Raw genomic sequence first — 18,008 nt, 5'->3', positions numbered from 1 at the left:
TGTACCTCTGTGTATCAGTCTAATAACAGATAATCACTTTTTTTTTTTTTTTTTACACAGGTCAGCCCACAATAATATGCGTCAAGTGCCGGTAATGTTGTGTGTGTATATATATATATATATATATATATAATGTATTAATTGTGAATATTACAATTCACAGTATGTTAGACTAGTGGTACAGAATATATAAGTGTCAATGACATAAAATGAGATAAGATACTTCTCTGAAAGACTGAACAGGAAATGTTTGTTCAAGATTCAAAGATTCTACCATTGAGGGTATTTTTTTTTAAAACTGGTGACACAGGAAACATAATCTACACCCGACAGGCCAGAAAGGCAGATTAGACAGTGGCTATCTGCCTACAAGGGTCTACTCACACTGTCCAAAGAACACAAACCTGTACTAGGTAACTCAAGCTAGTATGTGACTGTCACAGCCAGACTGTGTTTGGTTGTACACATGCAAAGTGACAGGAATAATTGTGTAAAGAATGGGAAAAAAAAGAGGATTTACAGGAGAAATTTAAACCTTTCGGGGGGAAGGGCTGTTTTCTGTTTTCTGCCACTGAACGAGGAATCTGCGCTGTCATTTCCCAATCGGCTGGCCAGGGAGATGTCTCAGATGTCTGACCTGGGAAAATTTGAGAGTAGTACAAAGATTTTGTATAGAAGTTCCCAAATCTTCTAAGGTAGAACATTTGTTACTGGTACATTTGGGCAATAACTTAGCAATAATTATACACTGCGACCTCATAGGCTATTACAGGCAATTTTGTGGTAGATTCCTTAAACTTTTTGCAGTCTGTCAATGATGCAGTCCCCCCTAGGATACAATTATTGTATGAAACTTTTTTTGAAGAGAACTCAGTTTGGACATTGCATTTGCTGTTTTGCAAGTTTTTTAGTATGTGGCGTCACTTAGTCTCAAAACTGGGCCAAATATGGTTAATAGTGCATCTGAACAATGTAGAAAAATGGTAACATAACCTTTTGATAATCTTGAACAATTTTTACACTGCATGATAATGGAAATCCCCTTGTATACATCACCAGAGTCATTTCTGCTAAATATTTTGCACATGGCATTCAGCCTATCAGTAGGTCTATGGAAGCTATGTACATACACTTGGTGAAAATGTGGAACCTGTAAAAATATTAAAAAAAAAAAAAAAAAAAAAACCTGGGCAGTTTTTTTTTGTTTAAAATTTAATTTAATAATATACTTAGACAGACATTGCACCCTGACTGATTAGATCTCTGAAAAAGTTGAAGTTGAAGATAATGATTTGCAAGGAAATGTCAAACACTGTCTCCACAAGCCAACACAGTTCTTACAGAGCGTCTAATCAGGGAAAACCATTTAATATTCAATATTTAACACAGAGACATGAGATTCGTTTCAATCTACTCATCTTGCGCTTTGAAAGAAAAAGCCAATAAGTGCATTTATCCAAATGTTGAACCATTCCATTAAAACAAGTCACAGAACTCATTAATATAATGGTCTGAACCAAAACAGACCAGAGGCAGAAATGAAAGCCTAAAATCTTCAATCTGCAAAACACAGTCTGCAGCTGTGGTGTACACGCCTATTCACTGATGCAGAAATGGAGTGGTTCCACCCCATAACTATTCACATTACGAACTGGACATCTGTGTTCACATTCCCAGAAAAAAAATGCTGTATTAAGTTAGTGCTAGTGCAAACCGAACATTTCCAACTGCTACAGCTTCGCATTTAACTGGTGAAACACGAGCTGACTTCTGTTATGAAGTACTCACAGGAAATGTAATGTGTTTGTAAGTGAGCTTGGCACTTACCACTACTGTTCAACAAAAATGCATCTAAAAAAATCTTTTTTTACATTTTTGGACAGCGGATCATTTTTGTAATATCACAGGAACATGAAGGATTAGCCACAGTGAGCAGTAAGATGACATGTCCAACTTCTCGGCCAAGTCACCAACTCCTTTCACTGTGTCCTGCTGTTCACAGATTCATGCCGTGTGCAGAGTAAAATCGGATCACGGTTGCTCACGGAATGATGGAAGCCAGTTATTTCCTGACTTCTTTATTAAAACGAGAATAGTTTGTTTTAATGCCTGTGATCTTTTAAGCTACATTTGCAGTTACCACCAGTAACTGCAAGTGTCGATAAATCAACTAGAACTGAAATCTTCATGGAGTCAACTTCATGCAAAAGATGCATACAGTCTGTTTGTGTTTGAGGAGAAATGAGAGGAGACACTGCACTCTGGCATGAAATATAACACAGCATGACATTTGTCATGTCAGGGCATTTTCCCATCAGAGGGCATCTCAGTAGATTCCCACACCAGATGCCTCATAGGAGTCTACAGAGGGTGGATTCCAAGTTGGATTGATTAGTCAACCAGGCTGACACAAACCTCCTTTTCCCAGAAACTAGAGTTAATATGCATTAGTATCATAAATTATTACAGTTATTACAGCAACAGACTCCCTAAAACTAATCTGTTGACTGTCTTGTCCCCGGCAAATTTCAATATTCCAGTTCTCACCAGTGGTAATGAAAATTAATTTTGGCTTTGGAGGAAAAAGAATAACAAAATACATTCCAACAGTTATGACACAAATATTTCTAGCAGCATAAATCTTTAAAAAACAACTGTTTTTGCCTTTAGCATGTTTTGGTTTATTTTCCTACTCAAATCTTATTCCAGATATCAAAGCAAGGATTTGATAAAAATCCAGAATCAATAATCAATTGAAATTAGAACCAATTCAATCTAAACAATACCCAACCCTAATGATCAAGTATGTTTAATCATCACTCACATGAGCAACATATTTCACTCAGTCAGTAGGACTTCAATAATAGAACAAAAGGTCACATACTTGTCAGGGATAGCTTCAAAACAGCAACGAGGTTAAATCGGTAATTGTAGGTTTTAATGTTGGAATGCATTAAAGACGTAGCTGAGAGTAAGCTGCTCTTGAAAAGTTTTCTGTCTTTCCCTGAACCATATTGTTACTTTCATAGGATAGTGGCGAAGAAAAGATAAAAGAAAGGCTAAAATCAAATAGTGACTCCTGCAATTACCAAACCACAACAGCCTGAAATATAAAAAATATATCAATGCATGAATAGGCAAAAAATCTAAATGAATATATTTGATACTGGTAACCCTGGTGTTAAACCTCTTTGTTCTGGAGAGCAAAAAGGTATTTGTAAAGTATTCCTGATTTGTACCAAGAAACAATCCAGCAGATGTCTTTCCAACCTGACTGCATACATTGTGAAATTCATTGTGCAGGCTGCTAATGAGCAAGGCAGACAGCCAGACAAGACAAAACATCTTTGCTGGATCCCATCTGTAAAACTTGGGGGTTTTCGCTTTGTTTAGACAATAGTCTGGAGTCTTCCTGCAGGCACTGAGGGCATTTGGTACCTCAGATTCTTCCAGAAGTTTCTGTTTGAGCACAATTTGGTGAGTTTGTGGGTTCCAAGAGAGGCTTTCTTCCACTTCAGAGCTCCTTGTTTCCTCTTAATATAATGAAGAGACTCTGGCAGTTGACTGTAATCCACCGGGCCATCTGATAGGATTGAAAAGAATGTTGACCACACATTCAAATAAACACATTAAATGTATTAACATTGTATTTTATGGAACCTTTGCAATCATTAGTGAAAAATATATTTGTATTGTTTCCCAATAGCAGCTTTCAGAGCTCCTGGCTCTTGGAGTTGTTGGAGTAATTCTCAACTTTTAGACTTTGACTGTTATATAACAAGCCCAGAGGTTTACACACACACACGTGGCTCATGATCAAGGAACAAAATTGAAGATGGATGAAAAATGGAAAGTAAAAATTTCTTATTCTTAAAGGAATGGTTCAACGTTTTGGGAAACCCCTTTTTTACTTTCTTACTAAGACTTAAAAGAGAAGATTGTTTAGCTTAGCATAAAGACCGGAAACAAATGGCATTGCTCACTGAAGACTCCTTCGAAGTTACTGGTCCCAGACAAGAAACAGTTCAGCACATAACCCTCTGTAAGGTTAAATTAACATTTGCATTACTCATTTGGCAGATGCTTTCATCCAAAATGACTTACAATTGAGGGAGAATGCTAAAGCTACTGAACAGTAGGAGACCCTGAAGTACGTGCTAAATGCTAGAGGTATTTATTCTATAAAAGACGAAGTGCAAGGAGATCAGTTAAGAAGTGCACCGAAAGTGTGCAGTAAGCACTAGTTAGGCAGGTTTGGGATAGAGAGGGATGCCCCTGCTCTGATAACATTCGGTAGCTTGTTCCACTATCAGGGAACCACAAATGAGAACAGTCTGGACTGTGACTGACTTGTCTGCAGGGATGGCATTGCAAGACGATGTTCCTTGAAGTAATGCAGTAGTCGAGAAGGAGCATATGCCTTTATGATTGAGTTCAAGTAGACAGGTGCAGACCCAGAAGTCACTCTAGAGGCAAGCATTAGTGAATCGAATTTTATTTGAGTGGCCATGGGTAGCCAGTGGAGGTCAATGAGCAACAGAATGATGTGCCCTTTTAGACTGATCAAAAACCAGATGCGCCACTGCATTCTGGGCCATCTGTAAGGGTTTCACTTTGTGTGAATGGAGGCTTGTTGGAAGAGCATTGCAGCAGCCAGGAAGAGAGATAACCATGACCTGTACAAAAACAGCTGGGTGGCATACTGAGTCAGTAAATCCTGATTTTTTTTTTGTTGTATCAAGAAAAGTGGCACAACCGGGAGACAGATGCAACATGGTCAGAGAAGGATAACTGGTCATCACATGACACTCTGGTTTGTCACGACCTTGGTTGTGTTGAGAGATGAAGAGGCGATTTTGATTGATTTGTCAGGATGAGGAAGAGTTTAGTCTTGGAGAGATTTAGTTGAATGTCATCCATATGGATATGTCTGAGAGACAGGCTGAGATCCTTGCCTAGAACTTGGGGTCACCTGGTGGGAGTGACAGGTATAGTTGAGTATAGTTGTAGTTCTTTGTAGCAGTGATATGAGAAACCATGCGAGCCCATAACTGGGCCCAAAGAGGCAGTGTATATTGCAAAGAGGAGAGGCCCCAGAAGTGAGCCTTGGGGAATTCTGAGACCTGTTTGAAAACCGCCCTTTCAATAGCCTTAGATAAGTACGTAAGTAATGAAACCAGTCGATAGTTCTCAACTTGATTAGGGTTGAGTGAAGGCTATTCGAACATAAGTGTTAACCGAGTCTGTCTGAATGCGGATGGAAATGTTCCCGAAGCCAGTGAAGCATTTATCACGTTTGATAGTAGGCAAAATGGTGTGGGATATGGTTTGAAGGAGGTTGAAGGGAATGGGTCCAGGGCACAAGTAGTAGGAAGGCTACTAGTCAGGAGATTTGATACCTCCCTCTCGGTGAGAGGGGTGAATGAGGGAAGTATTGCACCATTAACCTGGGGATAAAGACAGGGACATGAATTAGGACTGCTATGTTATGCTTCTTGCTGCCTTGCATTCAGCTAGGGGGCTGATTGGGGGAGGTGGTGAGCCATTCACTGGAGGAGCCCAAGAAGGGTATGAGAGCAGAGAGGGATTGCTACATGTTTGGCTTGCTTGTGCGCTGCCCTTTTTGAGACGGGAGTGACTGGAGAGTGATTTGCCCTTAATCGTGGGAGACTGGTTGTCTCTGAGTGGTTCAGAAAGTTGGCTACTGATGGCGTACCACCTTTTCAGTAAAGAAGGAGGCAAAGATATCAGCTGAGAGGATTGTGTCTGGTAGAGGAGGTGGAGGATTGAGTCATATTTTAAAGGTGGAAAATAATTTCCGAGTGTCTCCGGTACTGCTGATCTTACCATTGTAAAAAGCAGTTTTCGCAACACTGATACTGGATAAGAAGGAAGATAGGAGCAACTGATAACCCCTCAGTAAGCCATGGGTGAGGCAGGTTAGAGCGAGCTGGATTGGTGGATAGAAGACATAGGTTATGCTGACATGAGGTCAGTGTGGCACAGAGAGACTGTGGTATCATTGACCTCTAGTGTGGAAAATGTACTGAGAGGAGGTAGACCTGAGGCGATCGCTGAGGAAAAGTGGGTAGGAGACAGGGTCCGGAGGATGCAGTGGAATGAAACCAGAGGTGGTGGAACAGAGGGCAGTTCCAGGGGGCATACAGTGAAGTAAATGAAATAGTGGGCTGAGAGTTGCAGAGGCATGACCGTTGGGGGGGGGGTCTTTGGCCCAGTTTAGGAGGAGGTCAAGTTCTTTACTGAGTTTGTGAGTCGGAGGGCTGCAAACCCATTTTAGGTCATATGAGTATATAAGGGAGAAAAAGTCCGCAGAGCTCCGATTGTCTAAATGGATGCTCAAATCACCTAAAATGAGTAAACAAAGTATTAATTAATGAGCTTTAAAGGTGTTTTGTTACTTTTTAACAGAGTCAGTTTAGATGTTTCCCGTCATTTCCAGTCTTTGGGCTGAGTAAAATTACATAACCGCTTTTAAGGAGATTTGATGGATGGTCCATGGACAATTAAACCATTTATGCTAAGCTTCTGTTAAAACTATGATTACCACCCTAGTCTTGATTTGGTGTTTTTGAAACATAAAAAATACCACAGCAGTCGGCTTTCAACTATCAGGTTGGTTAATACTAAAATACTAACTCCAAATTAAATATTGGGTAACTAGGCACACTAGGGAGTCAGTGCATTGTTTCCATCCTTCTGGGGATCATGCTCTGACCCATCAGGGATAAATAGTGCAAGCTATAAGTTACTGCATCTACAGAAGGAGATAAAATCTTCTTGTAACTAAACTGTTTTGTATGCTCCCAGGACACTTCTTCTCTTGCCCTGGAAGTTCACGTTTATTTGTAGGATACTCATGAAAGTTCTGGGACTCTTAAGATTATAGGTTTTCAAAGGTTCACTTGGTTTGTAGCAACCAAGATCTGACCCGGGACGAGAGTGGAGCTGGATCCAAACCACCTGGGTTTGGATCTGGGATAACTGGGTCTGGATAACTGGGTCTGGTTTGGGTCTATTCTCCTGCCACGGGTCTCAGGTCTGTGTTACAGGTCTAATAACAAAGTGGATTCAAGTGGACTTACTATCAGCTCTGGTCAGGTGGTGCATGAGAATCACCACAGGATGAAAGAAAGAATGTTTTGTTAGGTTAGACGTAGTATAAATTCTGAAGTGCATTACATTGATTCTGATGTTTTTCCACAGTTTTGGACCACTGGTGCTGTCATTTTTGGTGTTCTCTCTGTATTGCTCTTTTCAGATTGGATTGGGTCTAATTATTCTTAGATCTACACATCTCAAGCAGAAGTCCAAAAATTGGGTCCTCTAAAGACCTCTGCCTGTCAGAACTTCAAAGCGCCATCCATAACTAAATTAGGCTAGTTTGCTAGGTTAAGCAACTTTTTAGACCCTCAAAGGAATTTACTTCTCAAATGTGTCCAGCAACAAACTGGCATTTTTGAATCTATAGTATAGGGAACAATTGTAATATGTTCACTTCTGAGGCAGAGGAGGGGTGCTGCTGATGTATTAAAATGGATCCTCATGACATCATTTTGCCACTTCAGTGATTTAATGAGCAGCCAAATGCTACACAAAGACTTGCTCAGATTTCTGCTCTAACTAGACACAGCAGAGTCTATCCTCACCGATTTCCACAAGAATCACTCGGGGGTTGTTGTGGGTCAAAGCGTCGTAAATGCCAATTTTCTGTTCATAGCAGAGCCGGTTTTGGTCGTTACATAAGGTTGATGCTTCCCCTGTTCTGCCATCAGTGGATGAATTTCCCTCAGTTGACAGTATGATTATCAGTCTGCGACACTGGCGTAGAGCAGCAGCAATGACATCATGTACAGCTGTAAGAGATCAAATAACAGGAAATTGAGTAAAGTTATCCCTATCTTTGCAAAACAAAAATCAGCTGCTGTTTTGCGAAAGGCCAGACATTTTTTTATGTTAATCAATGACTGATTCTTTTACGAAGCCCATGAACTAGAAACACTGTATACATAAACTACAACTGACCATCTTCCAAAGCATAATGTAAGCTTTTAGACACATTTACGATCTCGTCAAGGAAGCCATTTCTTCCATTTCTAGGCATCAATTGTTTTAATTTTTTTGTTTATTTTTTTAATGTTAAAAGTCAGTTCACCCAAATTACAAGAATAGATTTCCTAAGCAACAACTGTTGACACTGTTTACAGAAAGAGACGTTAAACTACCCGCATCTGTCCATGTATTTGTAATCAGAGACTCACAGCTCTCAGGAGTGTCCCTTAATGCAGCACAGAGGAACTCAATAATTGTAGTGAAAAACGGTGAGATAGAGTTGATAAAGAAAAAACAAAAACAAAAGTGAGGAATTATTTACTTTTATGGATGACCTATCTCAAATATATTTTTAATGTCTGCAAGTTGATGAAGCCAGTGGCTGCATGACAGGTGGTTTGTGTGTAAAATGGTCACCAACAAAGTCACTGTGAGTATCCATTATTTGTGGTTCTTGTGTGGCTGTACCAAACCCTGTGTTTCAGTTACAAAAGCAACTGAATTTTTCTTAGTAACAAATGGAATATGTGCAGAACAAGGCTAATTCTGCTAATTATCTCTGCAGTTCCTGTGGTAACCACTAGAGATCACAGACTACATAAAGGTACCCTGTGGCGTTTCTTTTATCTCTAGTGGCACTGTAGAGCAACTTTTTTAAGAGTGGGTCCCCGTTTTGTGTATCCGAGCACATACGTGCAGACGCATGTGTACATACACAAGCAGGTGGGTGACACAATAACATTTCTGTCAACTGCAGAGATCTGCAGTGCAAATGTGTAGTGCATGGGCGCCAACACAAAGAAAAAGGTAAAAGTACACGAGGTAAGAAATATATTCGGCACACTATTAGACCACAAGGATACACATGACAGGTTTTAGTCAGAAAGACGAAGCATAAACATAGCTGTGTTTCCAAGAAAACTCCACAAGGTACTTTTATTTCACCATTAAATATGAACCAGGTGAGTGTCTGTTCCTGACCTTCTCCGGGGCAGTCGTCCCGTCCTCTGATGTACAGGGAGTACCCATGTTTTTTCTCCAGCTCCCCAGGCAGGAGCTGCAGTGCAAAGCGCACTGTCTCAGATGAACTCAGGGTGTCGGTATGGACGAAGCTCACATAGCCATCATAGAGCTTCCCATCTGGAGCTGTAGGGAAGAAGGCATAAAGTTTCAGATGAGCAGTGGATCATTCCATCTCGCAGCTGCTAAGGATTTACTTCAATTATATAAATCTGTCTTATTGTCTTTTTAAATTCATGTTGGTTTTATTTTTGTATGGAACTTGTTTTCGTGTTCACTGCATAATGCTGACATCAGTCTTGTGTCCTTCATTATAACCCTTACACTAATTTTTGTTTTGTAATTGTGCGATAGTCACGCATTTCCACAGAAAAGCACAACTTCTATATATAGAAATTTCACCTTGTTTGGAAAAATGCCTCAACAGTTTCCTGTAGGCCAATGCCACATCTATTTTAAAGAAGAGGAAGGCCACAGCCAGACCCAGAAGAGTCAAGGAGGCGGCGAGGCAGAGAGCAACACTGGTGTAGAGGACACTGTAGTCAGCTGTAGAGAGGAGGAGGCAGACAAATTTCAACATTCTAAACTGTGTTTGAGAACATACTATATACAGTATATAAAACTAGTTATAAACAAGTTTTTTGGGAAGACTTTCAGGACTGATTCTTCTGGCAATCTTTCAAGGCAACCAGCACAAAGGCAATTTGTCATGCTTGAATTCCTTACACGGTGTAAAATCATATGTTTATACGGTCTTTACAGATCAACGGAATGCAAGTGTGTCCTTTTTGTATGCACCTGGCAGGTAACAGCAGGTCATATGTTTGTACAATAGTAAAATATGTATATAAAACATAAAATATAATATGCTATGTTAAAAGTTATAAATGATTTTTGCGTATGATATTTTTCTGGCATCAAAAAGTGATTAGAAAAAATGTAATAAAAGGCAAAAACGTGTTTTAGGGGTTTGTATTGTTAATACTATGTTCAGAAAAGTTTACAAACAACTGTATTTTAATTTGGGGCGAAATGTGTGTTATATGAGTTATGGGTCTCTAAGACCTGTGTTATGTTGGAATGCTTGGCAAAACAGCAATGCCTTTGAGGGTCAAAACAATAAGATAAAACAATGTACATAAAAATGTAATAAAGCACCGACTAGACATAGTAATATATATAGTATAGGTTAGAGAGCAGTTTCAGCAGTATAAGCTTGGAAGAGTAAGATACACTATTTGGCCAAAAGTAGGCAATGCTCAAACCCAAAAAAATCTGCGTACACACAACAACACATAAGTGATTGTTACATGTCATTCCACAACCATGGGCATTAATCTGTCTGTCTGCTTCTCTTTTACTCTCTGCGCTCACATATACAGTAACTGTATGCAGCCCGATTCCAATGAAAGCTGTTCTCATTTGCATGTGTTGCTGTTTCTGTTGTCAGGCAACGGAACACGTAAGAAATAGTGACTCAAATGCGGGCCACTCAGACTCCACGTTAACCAGCAGTCACTTCAAAGCCATTTCATTTTAACATCGCAAGAAAATTGGATTGTTTACTGAAATTTGATCCAAATGTCTTCATGACATTTCAAAACAGTTTCTAAATCTGCTGGATTTTGGGCATTTTTGTACTCCTTTGGTTGATACTGAAGTTGATGTTTTGTTGCACATCACTGTAATGTTTAGTAGAATAGAATAAAAAGTGAAGCAAAGAAAATACCTTCTTGAAGCAACACCAAGCCGACTTTGGCTCCAGCAGAGCTCATTACATAGCAATGAATAGGGACATTCAGGAACTGAGGAAGAACTTTAGAGATGGACAGAGTGGACAGACCGTACACCATTTGTTTGTCGTGAGTACTAAAAGGGACAGGACCAGTCAGTCAATCAATAAATCAGTCCATCAAACAGTGTATCAGTCAGTTATTTAATAAATCAGGAAAACAAATAAAAACATCCTGGAAATTGCGTGCATGTGTTAAAGAATCTCATTAAACAGGGTATGTTAAAAATAAATGGGAAAATGAAGGTTATTTTGACATTTCAAAATTAAAACTATTGTGACTTTCAATGGAAGTGCACCAACTCACATGCATGGAGACAATTTGGGTGGAAGTCTCTAATTAGATTTTTTATTACCCCAAGGCAGAAAGCACACTTTACAGGAGAGGATTCCAAGCGCTGGGAACTGGAGACTGCGGGAGCCAGAGTGCTAATCACTGGCATTTTTTGGGGATGTCCGGTAATGAGACATTTCTGGTCAGAAATGTATAAAATGTTGGAAAGCATATGTAACTAGCTGCTCCCTTACCCCTCTGCAATAGAGGAACGGACAGATCTAGTTAATGAAATATACATAATGGAAAAAAATACTTTTCACCTTCACTTCGCCTACAAATGAACAGATTTAATCATGGTCAAAATGGGTCTCCTATGTACGACAGTCATGGCCACACTTAATGGATGTAACAAATTAATAGATCCTTTGTTGTTTTTGGTTTTTTTTTACCTCCTACTGTATAAGGAAAGGTTGTCTGGTCTCCTAACCATATATATATATTTTTTTTAATTTAAAAATGTATGATTTTCAGGCACATCTTTGTTACTATACATCCCTCTTTCAGAAGGTAAAATAGTTATCGTATTTTATAGGATGCATCTCAACAAAAAAGGGATAATGAGAAGGGAAGGGTTTAAAGTCATGCTCTTCATTTGTGGCAGACTTCTAATGCTCTCTGTACCTGCAAGGCTATTTCTTTGTAGTTGGTGAAATGGTATCAACTATCCTCTAAGTAAAGAAAAATTTCTTCATTGCTTTTGTTCTGCTTTGTTTAAAGCCACATTAGTAATATTTAGAAACTACAAGGAAGAAAGATATTTTTTTTATATTTTTCAATATTCTTAATGTTACTGCAGTCTGTGAAAAATGATCTGGCTTCAGTTTAGCTCTGTGTAGTTATTTCTTAAGTGCCTGACAAATGCTGTTCATTGACTTTCAGCGAAATGCAGTGCAGTGGAGTTTTGAGTCCTCTTTTCCAAGAAGTGTTGGAAAAGAGGAATGTTTATATCTTGCTTTGTAAACAGCCCCTTTCATGACCCTGTATATGCTAAAACCATGTGACGGGAATTAGAAACTCACTATTTCCAGGATTCCTCGAGTTCATCGTGGTCCTCGGTGTAGGTCCCGTCAACAGTCCAGTACATGAGAGTGTCACTGTCCTCACTGAAGCCTATGTAGGCTAAGCACTTCAGCTCTGTACTCTGACCTGGTTGCCAGTTCAAATGAAAAAACGAAGCAGCTGTCACTCTACACATTCTGGTGTTTTGATAAAATTGTCACTGTCAGATCATAAACTCTATAATTTCACCTTTATCAGTTACAGAAATCAATACAAAGTAACACATGTACAAAATCGACACGTCAAAGCGTTCATATCTACTGAAATATCTACTGTTATATCAAATTTGTCACCAGAAATAGATTTGAAAATTTTTACATGAGCCTTTTATTGCCTAACTTCAAATCCTCAAATGGTGGTGAGATTTAAGGTATGGCAGCAAACGGCAAAAGGACTACAGAGTGTTTGTACAGAAGCACAGCGCACTGAAACAGCTGGGATGTTTAAACTCCAAATTGCCTTGGCTTGTGACCCCTTAAAATTACACAGCACTCCTCACATGTGCGTGGTGTAGACAAGAGGTAGGAGTAGATTAACCTGAGATTTGTTGGCAGACTGAATTATTAAGATTTGTAAAGCCCTGAAGAGGCGCAACCAAGCAGTATTCCTAAACAGAAAATAAAATAAAAAGAAAATACAAATCTTCAGATTGACAACATAAAGCCCCATGACTCTTTTCAAGCATACAGTTTTAGTATGCCAGTGGGGAAGCCAAGACAGAAGTCCTCCTTCCTTCAACCTGTATTAACTCTGCAGGCAACTTTCACTTGGTTGTTAGAAAATACTGTAGCACGTTCAGTATATTTTTTTGTATATGGTCAGACAAAACTCACTGAACAAATTACCAGCCTGTTCTCTTTATTTTCTAAATGCTAAATAGAGAACAGGACATGAGTAAACCTGCAGTCACATTAGCAGCAGACGACATATCGTAAACCCAAACCTGACAGACATACAGTACGTGTGACTCACTATGGCAGTGGTTATAATTTGTGACAGGGTGTTACTTGCCCACTTTAACCACGACCACCTCCCGTTGAGGGAACACCAGCTCCGGCTCTTTAACAACTGTAGCTGTAAGGATTTAAGACACATAATCAGTGTAACAGAAAATAATACAGTACAATACAATACAATCTACTGAAAGTGTGCCAATAAGAGCAGCCAAATAAAGTATGATGAACTGTGTGGAGAGGTTACTGTAGCTGTGAGAATACAATGACTGATGGATAAAAAACCACAAACCACAGTTTCCCAGTTGCTGTCACTGTCCGCGGCTTCTTAAAATGATAATCCTAAAGTAGCTTTTACAATCCCATGCATGTATTTCAGATAATAGGAATAATTTCCACAATAACAATAGTTGTCTCTTGATGTAAAAAAAAAAAAAAGCATGTAATGATGTCAAATCAGGGGAATTAAATGAAAAATCATACTAGAATAATGAGCAATTCTCCATCGGCATTCAATCAAAGCCAGTACAGTAAAGTGATGACACTTCAGTGTGACCTACAGTGTATACCGCTGTTAATAGTCAGCTGGATGCTGCGTGCAGCGGTGTACTTCCTGCCATCCAAGCTAATGTCTACCAGGCAGGTGTATTTCCCCGCGTCCCTCTCGGTGGCTGCGGGCAGCCTCATGTAGCCGTTCTCATCCACAGAGACGGGCTCCACTGGGCGGCAGTCCTACACAGAGAAACACAGACTATAATTACTTTTTACAGCCCAAGTACTAACTTTATTTATACAGCACTTTTCAGAAACCTAAGTTAAAGTGCCTCATACAAGGCAACAAATTAAAAGCCAAAAAAAAATAAAGCAAAAGACTTTAAATCAAATCCAGATTTAAATTAAATAAGGTCAAACAAAAGCCAGTAAAAGAAAATAGATCTGAATCAGACAACTTAATTAAAAACAATTAAAATCAGGATAAGCTGAAAACACTTAACTTTGTAAAGCGCATAAATATAAATAAATCATGAATGACAATATTGTAAAACACAGATTTAATAATATAACATTTATCTTCAGAAGTTATAACTGTTAACAAACCCATAAAAATGTCCTTATATAATTTATAACTTTTAGTTTTTCCTTTTTATGTGTGTGTCTGTCTTTCTGTATTTGTTAACATCGTTTAATGTTTTATTATTTCTATTTCCTTTTGTGTGAGATAGTGCTCTAAACAAACTTAAACTTGAACTGTGAGTGATGTCGAAAAACCGCAGGCAGACGAATTTTCCTGAAGATTGCGAATGACTAACAAATGTAGGTTTTCCGAGGCTGCATGGTTGAGGAATAGTTTGGCAGAACGCCCTTTGGCTGTCAGTTGGAATATTTGTAACACTGTGTGGGCCCTCTCAGCAACCAGATCTACAACAGCAGATCTATAGCAACCAGTGATGTTTCACTGGTTGCTATTGAGTGATGTTTCTTTCCTCTTGGCTCTTCATTACATTCTTTTCCCTCAGCGGTAGACGGCCTATCTGACTACTGTCCCAGTGCATTACTCATCTGTGACTTGTCAAACAATCAGCTTTTAAAGGTGCAAACATGCTTTCTTGGTACTAAAAAACAAACTGAGCCAGGAGCAACATAAAGCAAGACGACATACACCCGTATGACTGTGAAGATTCTGTGTCATACAGGTCATGGTATTCTGTAAGTGCTATCTGAAGGCCACTGGACTTGCTTGAAGTTCTTGAAGACGTTTCGCCTCTCATCCGAAAGGCTTCTTCAGTTCTATCTGACTAGTGGGGAGTTCCAGGAATATATCCTCTGGTGAGATCAGCAACACTTGTGAGTCGTTGAGGTCACATGAGTTGTTGACCCTCCGAGTCATCATGTACGTCGTTAGGATCACATGGGTCAAGGTGTGGCTGGATGCGAACACCTTGAGGGTCGTTAGGGTGACAAGTGAGTCGTTGACTCACCCTGCCATCATGTGAGTCATAGAGGTCACACGAGTCCTGGTGTGGATGGGTGTTCAACTGTCTGGGGAGTGAACTTAGAACTGCATTGTAGGTGGTTGGCAGGTGGTGTCTCAGACCACCTCCTCTGTTTGGTGACGGTTGTTCCAGATTGACAAATATGGCTTCTTTCACTCCTCTTTCAAACCATCGGTCTTCTCTGGCCAAAATGCGTACATCGCTGTCCTGAAAAGAGTGTCCTTGGTCCTTAAGATGCAGGTGGACTGCTGAGTCCTGACATGAGGAGCTGGCTCTCCTGTGTTGCGCCATTCCAGAACTTCAAGCGAGTCCAGTTGCCTTCGCATAGCACTTACAGAACCAACACACATAAATGCATCATGAAAAATCAGCGCATGAATGTGATGGGGGTTTTTTATACCTTCATCCATCGTATTTTCCTTGTGTTATTCAGCCTGAAGATCTCTGTCTGTTTGCAAGGAAGACCTCCACTGATTCCCTGGGTAATGGTTTTGTTCTCAGGTGGATCAGGACACTCTCCAGTGGACACCACCATCTCAAATGTAATCTTGGATAATCCAGTCTCATCCCTAAAAAGAAGGAGATAAACACTGAGACACCTGCAGAAAAGGCAAACCTGAGCTTCACTAACATACCGTATATGACCTTATACTGTATTGCGTCTTGTTTATTTTATGTTTCCTCATAATACAGCTCTTTGGAACAACAGGGTTATCAATATTATTAAGTAATTCTGTACGAGCTTGATTAGGATGAAGTGGCACTATTTTTGTAAAAGACTTGACATCATCAGCCACTCTTTCTCCAAACAATGACTTTATTAAATTCAGTGTGAGGTCAAATGTCAAGGGTGAAGAAAAGGTATCTGAGGCAATTCCACTGGCCTTACTGGGATTTATTTGGAACTATCATAAATCTGTTGCAATATTGCTCACTTCCTAAATCTCTAAACTTAAATCATTGGAAATATAATACCAGACTCATCTCTAAGGCATTAAAATTTGTCACATTTGGAGATTGTCACCACACATCTTACTATAATGTTGATGTCTTGAGAAGAAAAAAAAAATGTTTCCTTATATTTGCCTTGTTTCTCCAAACAAATGTGGACATCGGAACTGGGCCTGTATCTCATTCCTATTTTTTTGTTTTATACACTACATCTACCATCAGCTCCATTGCTTCGTGTCCGACTGCCTTTCTAAACAGATGTCTAAAAGCTAAGTCAATCATCATTTACAGAAGTTAAAATACTTCAAAGAGCACCTTTGAATTTTTGTATACAGTGATAATCAGATGAAGTCAAACCTACAAAGTTATACAGGAGTTTCTATACCTTTTCTCACAGGTGTAGGTTCCATTATGAGAAGTCTGTACAGGCAGAAACCACAGTACCCCATCCCTGACTTCCACTCCAGTGGGCAGGTTTAAGTTGAGCTTCCCTGCTCTGCTCCAGGTCACGTTGGTGTGAGCATTAGCATCGAGGCACCTCAGCAAAAAGAGGTGGCCAGCACTCACATGGTAGATGTCTGTCTCCCCACTGTGGTCTGAATTTGATAGTGCAAAGGGAGACAAGTCATTTGTCATTCAATGCCAGGAGAAAACTCTTGAACATCAAGACACCAGTACATATGGACAGCTCGCTGCTGCCACAGAAAAGTGGATATAGAATTTCTGGAGTAAACAGAGACGAGTATGGAATTCAAGGCTTCAGATTTTTAAGTGTTCTTTGGCACAAACTAGCACTTTGCATGCATAAAAAGGGTAAGACAACCCTTAATGTAATATTAATCATTCATTACATCTGCCAAGGAGGTTATGTTTAGCAGAATATCTCCAAAACTATCCAACAGATTTTGGGGAAATTCGCTGGAAAATTTGCCATGGACCATAAAAGAAGTGACTAGTTCCCAGTGCACCTGGAAAACGTTTGCCTCATAACTTTTTAACTATTCAATGTCGTGCCGTTTACTGATGTCAGAGTAACAGAGAATCAGATCAGAGGATTGCGCAGCCTTTGTGGAGGTATGCTCTCTGATGGCTTTCATACACAGTGAGGCACAGTTCACAATGCTCAATCACTTTTTTAACCGAAATTCCAGTTCACGTCCAAGACTGCATGGAGCAAGGGTTTATATTCATCCTTGTGGCGGATCAAGTGTTTTTTTTTTCAAAAGGTTGGAAAATTAATCATGTATAGAACAACTGAGGACATTCAGTCAACAACAAGGACTAAAACATGAGGCAGAACAACAGGAAATGAAAGCTTTACTGCCAGATTTTCAAAATGACTGTAAACGCCGATGTCAGCATTCACTGCCCACACTTTCAAAAAGGTGTGATGTGAAATGTCTGTTCAGTAGCTCGCTTAGAGCTGTTTTAATTCATATTTTTCACCGTAAAAGGATGTACAGCAAACACCTCCTATAGCCAACCTTGGAAAAAAAAAACATGCAGAAGAAAGTGGCACCTAGTTGATGGGTTAGGCGAAGAACCGAAAGTTATTTGAATTGCAATTTGTAATTTACAAAACATAAAAAATAATAAAAAGAATATTTCCAATAATAAAAAGCTTAAAGTGCATGTTATACTCTTTTATTTAGAGGTACTGTCGCCTTTTAATTCTACATGTGCTCTACATCCTCAGTTACTCACTTCCGCACACACTTGCAATGCCGCATTCAAGCAAAGTTGGCAAAATGGGAAAAACGATCCTTGTGATTTAAAGTACTAGTCGAGCTGTGACGTCTTAGTTAAAGTCAGATATACCGTATGATACAGAG

The 18,008-nt window shown here is 39.5% G+C and overlaps 1 protein-coding gene across 2 annotated transcripts in view; it reads right to left on the bottom strand.

The window, feature by feature from the left end:
- Nucleotides 1–264: 264 nt before the first annotated feature.
- The window catches only part of LOC120801566 (interleukin-1 receptor type 1), a 24,304-nt gene continuing 6,560 nt past the window's right edge, over nucleotides 265–18,008 (bottom strand). The window contains exons 2-11 of one of the 2 annotated variants that reach the window (XM_040148704.1): nucleotides 16,562–16,772; nucleotides 15,626–15,794; nucleotides 13,792–13,963; nucleotides 13,290–13,352; nucleotides 12,239–12,365; nucleotides 10,820–10,959; nucleotides 9,493–9,636; nucleotides 9,052–9,216; nucleotides 7,668–7,874; nucleotides 265–637 (exon numbers count right to left, since the gene is read on the bottom strand). In XM_040148704.1, coding sequence (XP_040004638.1) covers nucleotides 438–637; nucleotides 7,668–7,874; nucleotides 9,052–9,216; nucleotides 9,493–9,636; nucleotides 10,820–10,959; nucleotides 12,239–12,365; nucleotides 13,290–13,352; nucleotides 13,792–13,963; nucleotides 15,626–15,794; nucleotides 16,562–16,772 — 1,598 coding nt within the window. In that variant the 3' untranslated portion in view covers nucleotides 265–437. Of the gene's footprint in view, nucleotides 638–1,234; nucleotides 3,584–7,667; nucleotides 7,875–9,051; nucleotides 9,217–9,492; nucleotides 9,637–10,819; nucleotides 10,960–12,238; nucleotides 12,366–13,289; nucleotides 13,353–13,791; nucleotides 13,964–15,625; nucleotides 15,795–16,561; nucleotides 16,773–18,008 lie in introns of those variants that run through there. The other variant, XM_040148705.1, reaches the window with a different exon arrangement.

This window comes from Xiphias gladius, chromosome 16 (genome assembly GCF_016859285.1).
Source record: "Xiphias gladius isolate SHS-SW01 ecotype Sanya breed wild chromosome 16, ASM1685928v1, whole genome shotgun sequence".
Classification (NCBI taxonomy): domain Eukaryota; kingdom Metazoa; phylum Chordata; class Actinopteri; order Istiophoriformes; family Xiphiidae; genus Xiphias; species Xiphias gladius.
The sequence above is the reverse complement of the archived record's forward strand: the minus strand, read 5'-3'. Positions and strand labels throughout refer to the sequence as shown.